Raw genomic sequence first — 10,396 nt, 5'->3', positions numbered from 1 at the left:
ATGGGGAATGGAAGCAAGCAAAACGTAAGTGAAATTGCATTACTGCTTTTGAGTAGTCCAACAGATAACGCTAACCTGTAAAGGTTCTTCTCAACCTTGAGCATCATCAATGAGAATTCACACACCTAGACAAAGGCCAAAGGAGAGATTTCAGAACACAGAGATACTCAGAACCTGCTCCTTCACAGTAGCTTCATTCAACATCCAAGCTCCTACTTCATTTTTTAGGTCCCTCTCTATCCGAATTAAAATATTTTATGCTCTCATCATGAAGACACTTTGCAAAGTCCAGTGAAAGTTGCAATTATGCAGTGCCCCATGGTATGACAGGACATATTGATTCTACAGACTATTCTGAGTATTTCCTACAAGACATTTACTGTGGCACCTATAATAGTTTTTGTGCTATAAGCCAATATTATATTTAATATACAGTGATTTGGATTGGCTGCATTTATTTGACCTTGAAACATGTTTTAAAACCCACATTTTATGCAAATATCACTTAAATATCAACAAATATTAATCATTGTTAATGTTTAGACAGTTATTTGTCATAAATCATGAATAAATACAGGTTTATCTATTACTATGGGACTTTTATTTTTGAAAAATTCCGAAATTCTGTGACCCGGAAGTACTTCGTTAATGTGGTTGAAAAGACGTGCATAGGTTATTAATGTCATTTATTTTAAATGACATGAATAACCTTCATAAAAGTTAATGGTGACAGAGGTGACGATAGAAATGCTTGACATTTCATGATAGACTACTCCTTGTCATTTTGACCCATTTAGATATTGCATGACCTTGCTTTTGAGTCTGCGACACGAATAGCTGTCTGTCCGGGAGGGTGTCGCGTTAACGTCCGAAGCTGTCAGTCACCAGAGCTAATTACACACAGTTTTTCTAAACATGTTCGCATTAAGATCACTAGCCTTCAAATCGCTACCATACCTGGTGAAAACACAGGCTGCAAACACGGGGCTCCACACTACCGCCAGTTGCAGTGGGGCAAAAGTTGCAGTTGTAAGTAAATCATTGTAGATATGGGGCTTCAAAAACTCTCGTTTTGACAGGCAGCCTAGTCTACCTGGCTCCGTACAAATAGAGTGTCCGATCGAACAAACATTCTAGTTTGTGTGCATTAAATCGTGTATGCAAGAGCAATGAATAGCCTACTTATTTTATAATACCAGCATGTAGAACAATGTTGTCCAAATCGAATCAAATTGTATTGATCACGCATACAGCCGTAATGCGTTACAGCCGTTGAATCTGCTCCTCGTACAACAACAATCAACAATACAGTATAAAAAGTAATAATAAAGCAATGACAGTAGTAGTGCAATGTAGTAGCACAAGAAATGACTATTATAATAATAATACAATAAAAAAATAAATAATACAAATCATTCTTCTAGCATTGTGACTGCCTACGGCCGCTGGTCTGAGCATTGATTACTTCATCTTATGATGACTGATGGATAGATGATTCACTTACTTAAACAAATGTATTTGTTGTAGATCGCTTGGGTTAAAGACGTCTGCTAAATGCCATAAATGTAAATAAGTAAATGTAATACAAGATAACATGACAGTAGTTATGCCATGTCTACAGGTGCTGTCTGGTTGTGGGGTGTATGATGGGACAGAGATCCATGAAGCCTCAGCGTCAGTATTTAAACATTCTATTCTATTCTTTGATGCAAAATGTGCACAAGTGAAGACTAGAGTGGCTATTCCAATTTGACCTGATCCTTACAGCAACCAAACAGCTACCTAACAAGTTTCTCTCTGGGCGTGTTGTTGTTTGTGCTCGTCAGGATCCTGGTTCATCTGAGTAGGGGCGGGGCAGAGGTCCAGATGTTTGCCCCTGATGTCTCCCAGATGCACGTGATCGACCATGGCAAGGGCCAGCCAGCAGAGAGCGAGACCCGGTCAGAATCAGTTCAATAATAAAGCCATGAGTGTGCTCATAGACTGCAACACACAACCAAAAGCTACAGTCTTTCAGAGATGGTCTAGTATCTGTTCTATCTAATCATGTGACTCTGTCTCCGGCCTATCAGGAACGTCCTGTCAGAGTCGGCACGTATCGCTCGCGGCAACATCACAGATCTGGCCAAACTGAATGTCGGCAACCATGACGCCATCATTTTCCCAGGGGGCTTTGGGGCGGCGAAAAACCTGTACGTGGAACAACTTTGTCTGTCTGTTGTGATTGTTATTGTGTGTGGAAAAAAACCCCATGTGCTTATCTTTCATTGTGTCCAGTAAAACAATCATCAGCAACAGACATAACTGCTGTACAGAATATATCCATCCCTCTGTATCTCTTTCTCATCCCTCTGTACCCCTCTCTCTCTCTCATCCCTCTGTACCCCTCTCTCTCTCTCATCCCTCTGTATCCCTCTCTCTCTCATCCCTCTGTATCCCTCTCTCGTCCCTCTGTACCCCTCCCTCTCTCATCCCTCTGTATCCCTCTCTCCCTCATCCCTCTGTATCCCTCTCTCCCTCATCCCTCTGTATCCCTCTCTCTCTCCCTCATCCCTCTGTATTCCTCTCTCTCTCTCTCATCCCTCTGTATCCCTCTCTCTCTCTCTCATCCCTCATCCCTCTGTATCCCTCTGTCCCCCTCTCTCTCATCCCTCTGTCCCCCTCTCTCTCATCCCTCTGTACCCCTCACTCTCATCCCTCTATATCCCTCTCTCATCCATCCCTCTGTATCTCTCTCTCATCCCTCTGTCCCCCTCTCTCTCAGCCTGAGCTGTGTTGGTTGTTTGGCAGGTCGACGTTTGCTGTTGACGGGGCAGACTGCAGGGTGAACAGAGAGGTGGAGCGTGTGGTAAAGGACTTCCATAAAGCAGGCAAACCCATCGGGTGAGTTGACTGCCTGAGTGTGGCTACTGTGGAGCCTAAAGAGCCTAAAGTGTCCCCTATTCTGTCTTCATCTGTGTGTGTGTGTGTGTGTGTGTGTGTGTGTGTGTGTGTGTGTGTGTGTGTGTGTGTGTGTGTGTGTGTGTGTGTGTGTGTGTGTGGCTCCCTCTACTCTACTCCCCTCCTTCCTTCGTTTACACTCATTTGTGTCACAGGATATGCGAGAGGAAGGAAAGTAGAGGAGGAGAGGATTATTGAAACTCCCTGTGTTGTGTTGTGTTGTTTTGTGATGTGTTTTTTTGCATTGTGTTGTGTTATATGGTGTAGGCTATTGAGACTGACCCTAACCCCTGTGTTGTGTTGTGTGTGTTGTGTTGTGTTATATGGTGTAGGCTATTAAGACTGACCCTAACCCCTGTGTTGTGTTGTGTTGTGTTGTGTTGTGTTATGTTATATGGTGTAGGCTTTTGAGACTGACCCTAACCCCTGTGTTGTGTGTGTTGACTTGTGTTATATGGTGTAGGCTATTGGGACTGATCCTAATCGCTGTACTGTACTGTATTGTGTTGTTGTGGTTGTGACTGTGTATTTGTAGGCTGTGCTGCATCTCTCCTGTCCTGGCGGCCAAGCTGCTCCCAGGGGTGGAGGTGACAGTGGGGCATGAGGAGGAGGAGGGGGGCAGGTGGCCCTACGCTGGCACTGCCCAGGCTATCAAAGCTCTGGGGGCGAAGCACTGTGTCAAGGAGGTCACCATATCCTTTACCTCTGCCTGGACGTGTTTACTTGTTAAAGCAGGTCTTGTGAATTTGGAAGGAAATATGTCATTTTTTAAAAATGTATTAGTGAAATGTGTTAATAAAAAGGGGCAATGTGAGCATTGTGTTACAAAGATACAGTACATTCAACTCTTTATGCATAGAGACCCTGAAGAGACTGGGGTGGACTTCACCATCCAGCCTGGTGTGTTTCAGTCAGTGGATGTAGAAATCCGAGGACGGGCTCATTGTAATCCAAGGAACCATACCTCATTCCATTTCATGCCTTACAATGAGCCCGTCCTCCGATTTCTACCTCCACCAGCCTCCCCTGGTTTCAGTAGCTTGATCTGTGAGTCTCTACCAAACCCTGTGGTCTGTGACCCTTGACCTGTGTGCGTCACGAGGCCCATGTGGACCAGAAGAACAAAGTGGTGACATCGCCGGCCTTCATGTGCGAGACGCAGCTGCACCTGATCTTCGACGGCATCGGCGCCATGGTTACCGATGTCCTCAAACTCAGCGGGAAGTGAGGAGAGCATCGTCCTTGCCGTCATAGCAACCAGTTGTCCTGCATCAATGCCTTCTGATCTCACATCCAGTCCACTTCACCACTAGACTCTCTAATAGACATTTGTTCAATGTTTTATAGTTTTTGACTTGGTTGGTTACAGTTCATTGAGTTACAGCACTTGACAAATGATTTATCAAAGCTTTTAGATGTACTTTGATGTGGCAGTATTCAGTGCAAGATGTAACAAATGTTATTCTTGTATTGTTTGCTAGAAATCGAGAGAATGTGAATACACTATCGATATGCATGAATGCAAGAGCAGTCTGATAAGGATACTGTATATTAGTATTTCATAGGCACAAAATAAACATCAATGTCTGTGCAGACTAGCACTACCATTTCCTGTATCGTCCAGTAGAGGGCACTCCCAGATCATGAGTCCACCAACGCCAGTACAAACGTATTGATTGTCCTAGTGTCTCTCATATTTAGGCTTTTTGGATCAATAACAACTGATATTCATGACATGAACCAAGTGGCCACAGTGCTTCTAGGGCAATACACTAGATGGCACAACTGCTGAAATGTGGTTTTATAAAGCAGGTTTCATGCAGACTCGTATGATGAGAGGAGGCAGTATTTTGTGAATGTCTGTGTTCTCTGGGTTCTAAGACAGAAAGAGGGACGTTACAGCAGGGAACTGAACAATTGAAGTGAATGTTTGTTGCAATAAAGTGGTGGAATTTAAATGGAACGTAAATGTGTTGTTTGTTTGACCTCTTCTGCTTGACTGAACTCAGGGGCGGGGGTGGGGACTAGGATTAGAATATTCACACTGAATCTTTACTTGGGTTATCTGAGGAGACCTTTGTGTGTGTGTGTCTGTCTGTCCTACATTCCCTCACTCTACGCATCCTAACCTAATTCTCACAAACATACAGTCTAAAGAGTCGGAGCTTAAAGTCTGCATGTGGATCTCTCTGTCTGGTCTATCAGTTGTATGGAACGATTATCTTCAAGCTACACTTGGCCAGGGTTAGGGTTAGCAGCCATGTTTTGTCATGAATAGGTTCTATTAGAGGCTGGCTAGAGGGAACCTTTACTCTCCCAGACTTCTCATACTTCTCACACAAGTCCTTTCATTTGAATCCATTTCACTAAGAGGGAGTGAACGAGCAATCAGCGCACTCTGGGAACAACCTCGATCACTTCAAGGAAGGAAGGAAGGAAGGAAGGAGTCATTTTAAAGTATGGGAACAGGACCAAGGATGGTGGTGGTATAGGGTTGGTTATGGACGAGGTGATTGACAGGCGCTCAGAGATGATGTCATCCTGTGGAGGCGGGTCTTGTGAGGGGACAAGGCCCTGTGAAGAGAGAGAGGTCAGAGTTGGGCCTCCTCCCTCCTAGCCTCCTCCCTCCTGGCCTCCTCTCTCCGAGCCTCTCTTCGAGCCTCCTCTCTCTTAGCCTCCTCACTCCTGGCCTCCTCCCTCCTCCCTCCTGGCCTCCTCACTCCTGGCCTCCTCCCTCCTGACCTCCTCCCTCCTGGCCTCCTCCCTCCTGGCCTCCTCTCTCCGAGCCTCCTCTCTTCGAGCCTCCTCTCTCTTAGCCTCCTCACTCCTGGCCTCCTCCCTCCTAGCCTCCTCCCTCCTGGCCTCCTCCCTCCTGGCCTCCTCACTCCTGGCCTCCTCCCTCCTAGCCTCCTCCCTCCTAGCCTCCTCCCTCCTAGCCTCACTCATGGCCTTCTCATTCCTGGCCTCCTCCCTCCTGGCCCCCTCCGTCCTGACCTCCTCACTCTTGGCCTCCTCCCTCCTAGCCTCCTACCTCCTGGCCTCCTCCCTCCTAGCCTCCTCCCTCCTAGCCTCCTCCCTCCTAGCCTCATCGCCCCTGGCCTCCTCCCTCCTAGCCTACTAGCCTCCTCGCTCCTGACCTCCTCCCTCCTAGCCTCCTCCCTCCTGGCCTCCTCCCTCCTAGCCTCCTCCCTCCTAGCCTCCTCACTTCCGGCCTGCACCACTCAACATCTTGTTCAGCACCAAACCTCATCTCATTTCATCAACATCTCCGCTATCTCTGCTCTATTCTATTCTAGCTGAATTAGATCCTTGTCTCTGGTCTACTGGTCAAAATCATACAACCATAAAACAACAATAATGTTTTATGCGTCAGTGTTGTGTCCCTCTAAAGTGCAGGTGTAGGCCGATAGCCCCTTTTGCAGTGACTATCCTGTATAGCCACCATGTTTGAAAGGATGGGAAGATAGTATTAGCTCCCTACAGCTTGCCCTCTGATAGGCTAGCTGGAATACACACAATTTTGCATATACCTATCGACACAAGTGTCTTAGGAGTAGGAGCTAGGGGCTGTTTTTGGACAGGGTCCTCTCACACCCAACCAGTGGAGTGAGATCTGTATCCTGGTTTGGAATACTGGGTTGGAATCTTGGTTTAGAATCTTGGTTTGGAATCCTGGGTTTGAATCCGGGTTTAGAATCTTGGTTTAGAATCTTGGATTGGAATCCTGTGTTAGAATCCTGATTGGGATGTTGGGTTGGTATCTTGGGTTGGGATCCTGGGTTAGAATTTTGGGTTGGAATCCTGGTTGGAATCCTGGGTTAGAATCTTGGGTTGGAATACTGAATTAGAATCCTGGGTTAGAATCCTGGGTTGGAATCCTGGGTTGGAATGCTCTCTGGGTGCTCCCTGCTCCCGCGATTGCCCTCGGTGACCCTGTTTGCACCATGCAGGCCTGGGCTGAGGCAATGTGGCTGATGTCAGCATCACCACCATCAGGAGCCTGTCTCTCTGATTACAGCATGCTTCATTAGATCACACAACCCCTCCCCCCCCCACGTCCCCCCAGCGGGAAAGACAATAGCCGGAGAACAACTGATTCTCTTCACCAGGCTGACATGATGCCACAGATACCCCCCCCCCCCCCCCCCCCCCCCACACACACACACACACCACCACCACACCCTCTCAACTTATTTTCCCTCTCTCTCTCTCTCTCTCTCTCTCTCTCTCTCTGTAACTCCATTGCAGTATTGGACATGTGTTAAACCATGCAACCTTAACCGATTTGATCTTTCACTCAATACGCTTAGATGTCAGGCCACGAAGACGGCTGGCAAGGGCCTTGGTCCACCATCACAGCGCAGAAGCAAGCAACCTTCCAACCTGCAACTTAACTCAGATCACTCTCTTTCACAATGAGGCGTGCCAAACCCTCATTGTGAAATGTTATGCCAGCCATCAGATAACACAGCCCCTGGGGGCAAGTTTTCTGACCCCCTCCCTCACCCTCCACCCCCTTATCAAACTGCCCAGACGGACACATGTCCACTAACTCTCCTTCTCGTGTGCCTCTGACGACTCTCACTAGCAGTGTCCAGACTGGACAGAGAGCCGTTGGGCAACGCAACTGTGGCTAGGACTGTAGCTCTGCCAGTGTGTGTGTGTGTGTGTGTGTGTGAGGGCCGGGAGGTCTGGCCTTCCTGTTTGTGTTGCTGTTTAATTAACAGGACTGGGAGGTTTGAGGGACATCTGTTCTCAGGCTGCCGCTTTGGGTGCTTGACCCTCAGGAAGTGGGGGGTGGGGCAGGGGTGGAGGGAAGGGGGGGTAGGGGGGTAGGGGGGTGGGGGGGGTGGGAGGGGGGGGTATGGAGGGTGGCCAAGACCGTGGCAGAAAAACGGTGGGGCCCGAGGCCAGATGGTGCCAGCGTCCCCTCCGTAGGCACGCTTGTGACCGCTAAAAATACCCCAAACCCCTGAGATGACCCCCCATGTCCATCACCCGCTGAACTGACATGTCAGAGAGAGCAGGCCGGGCATCAAGCCTGGATATCACACACACACACACACACACACACACACACGCATGCATGCACGCACGCACGCACGCACGCACGCACACGCACACGCACACACACACACATTTTGACATTGATTATGACAACAATGACAGGCCATGCTCAGAAAAAAACACTGCATAGTTTGAGTGCATTGACTACTTCAAAATAGATTTCTCTCACACTTAAACAGCCTATGGTGGATTCCTTTTGGGACAAGGACTGAGATCAGGTGGGCGGGCTTGATACCCGTAGTGCAGCAGGAGGTTATGACTACTTGATACTGATGCGTAACAATTCAGAACTCAAACTTTGATGCAATGAAGATTCTTAAAGAACTCACTTTTTGTATTCCTCCCTCTCCTCTACCTTCCTCGTAGCAGATGCATTGCAAACACACACACACACACACACACACACACACACACACACACACACTCACACAAGCGTGCGCGGGCACGGGCAGGCATACACGTGCACACACACACACACACACACACAGAGACAGACACACACACACATACACACAGACACACACACACATACCCGCAGACACACACACACACACACAGAGACAGACACACACACACACACACATGCACACACACATACACACACACACACACTCACACACGCACACATGCACACACACACACACGCACATACACACACAACATGACAGTCCTGCCATGTTTGCTCTTTAACATCCGACTGGGCATATCAGAGTGGCATTTAGTGACTTTTTAGCACTTGGCCCGCAGTCCTGTGTTCTCTCTCTCTCTCTCTCTCTCTCTCTCTCTCTCTCTCTCTCTCTCTCTCTCTCCCCCTCCCCCCCCCTCTCTCTCTCCCTCTCGCTGAGCGGTGTGTTGAGTTGGCAGTGTGCCTGGACCAGGGCTGCTGCCTGGCTGTCAGTCTGCCTGCCGCTGCAACCGCCACCTCCAGACCCCCTCCTCCACCCCCTCCTCCCCCTCCACCCCCCCGCCCCGCCCCTGCCCCATGCCGCGCGGGCTGTGTCGAGCTGTCAGCCCCCGGCTGCGGCCTGCCAAGCGGCACGTCCCGGGCAGAGGGGCAGAGGGGCCAGCAGGTCGGGGCGGTGGGTGCGCCTGGGCTCTCTCCTCAGAGCAGCAGACCCCCACGACAGATTGAGCCTCCAGCTGGCCGGCACTGAGCCTGCACCGGACTCACGCTGGGGGGACACATGCCCCAAAACTGGTGCCCCTCCCCTCCTCGCACCCACACACACATGCACGCACGCACGCACACCCCTATACAGTATACACACACACACACACACACACACACACACACACACACACACACACACACACACACACACACACACACAAACATACGCACACACACACACACGCATACACACACACACACACACACACACACACACACACACACACAAACATGCACATACACACATACACGCAAACATGCACACACACAAACACACACAAACATGCACACACACACACACACACACGCACACCCCTATACAGTATACAGTATACAGTATACATACACACACACACACACACACACACACACACACACACACACACACACACACACACACACACAGAAAAGCAACTCACACCAAGCCACGCCAAGCCACACAAACAATCCTAAACAACAGTGATATACAGCATCATATTTTCAGCCATCTATATACAACATACCACTGAACTTTCTTAACAAAAGCTGCATCATCAATGATTCTGGAGAGGGCAATATTTTCAGTTTTCCACTTCCATTAGCCACACTAGATTGCTTGTTTACCATACTGACATTACCCAGTGTAACCCAAGGGGAGCTGGGATGCTCTCCTTGCTAAAAACATAGCCCTTGTTAGGTACACCGTGATAAACCCAGAGCCTTAGTTAGTCAGCCTCAATTCCCAGGCTGCCCTTGTTAGCTACACTATCCTCTCTCTCTCTCTCTCTCTCTCTCCCTTTCTCTATCTCTCTTTCTCCTCCCCTCACTCTCTCTCTCTCTCCCTCTCTCTCCCTCTCTCTCTGTCTCTCTCTCTCTCCCTCTCTCTCTCCTTCTCTCTCTGTGTGTGCCAGTCAGGTGTATAATTCCCAGTCTGCCTTCGTTAGCTACACTAGCAGAGGCCTGTTTCCTCCGTGGTTCCCCTGCTCTTGTAGCCTGGGGGTCCCCTGGGTGATGAGGCAGGGACTGGGGCCTCCGGGGGCCGGGTGAGCCAGCCTGTGCTCTGTCGGTCCACCCTCTGTTCTCCAGTTGTGACAGGGAGCACTGCCTTATGATGACAATTAGAGACTGTTAGAGAGCACAGATGAGCAGTAGGAACAAGGGGAGGAGAGAGGGAGAGAGAGAGAGAGAGAGAGAGAGAGAGAGAGAGGGGAGGAGAGAGGGAGGGAGGGAAGGGTGGAG

General features: G+C 49.0%; 1 protein-coding gene across 1 annotated transcript; it reads left to right on the top strand.

The window, feature by feature from the left end:
* Positions 1–719: 719 nt before the first annotated feature.
* Positions 720–4,903, top strand: gatd3 (glutamine amidotransferase class 1 domain containing 3). The gene is made up of 7 exons (XM_083682709.1): positions 720–1,029; positions 1,622–1,674; positions 1,827–1,940; positions 2,073–2,192; positions 2,791–2,883; positions 3,476–3,632; positions 4,040–4,903. Exons 1-7 carry the CDS (start codon positions 916–918, stop codon positions 4,166–4,168), a joined length of 780 nt encoding a protein of 259 aa, XP_083538835.1. The 5' UTR covers positions 720–915; the 3' UTR covers positions 4,169–4,903.
* The last annotated feature ends 5,493 nt before the right edge of the window (positions 4,904–10,396 follow it).

This window comes from Argentina silus (assembly GCF_951799395.1).
Source record: "Argentina silus genome assembly, chromosome: 12".
Taxonomy (NCBI): domain Eukaryota; kingdom Metazoa; phylum Chordata; class Actinopteri; order Argentiniformes; family Argentinidae; genus Argentina; species Argentina silus.
The sequence above is the reverse complement of the archived record's forward strand: the minus strand, read 5'-3'. Positions and strand labels throughout refer to the sequence as shown.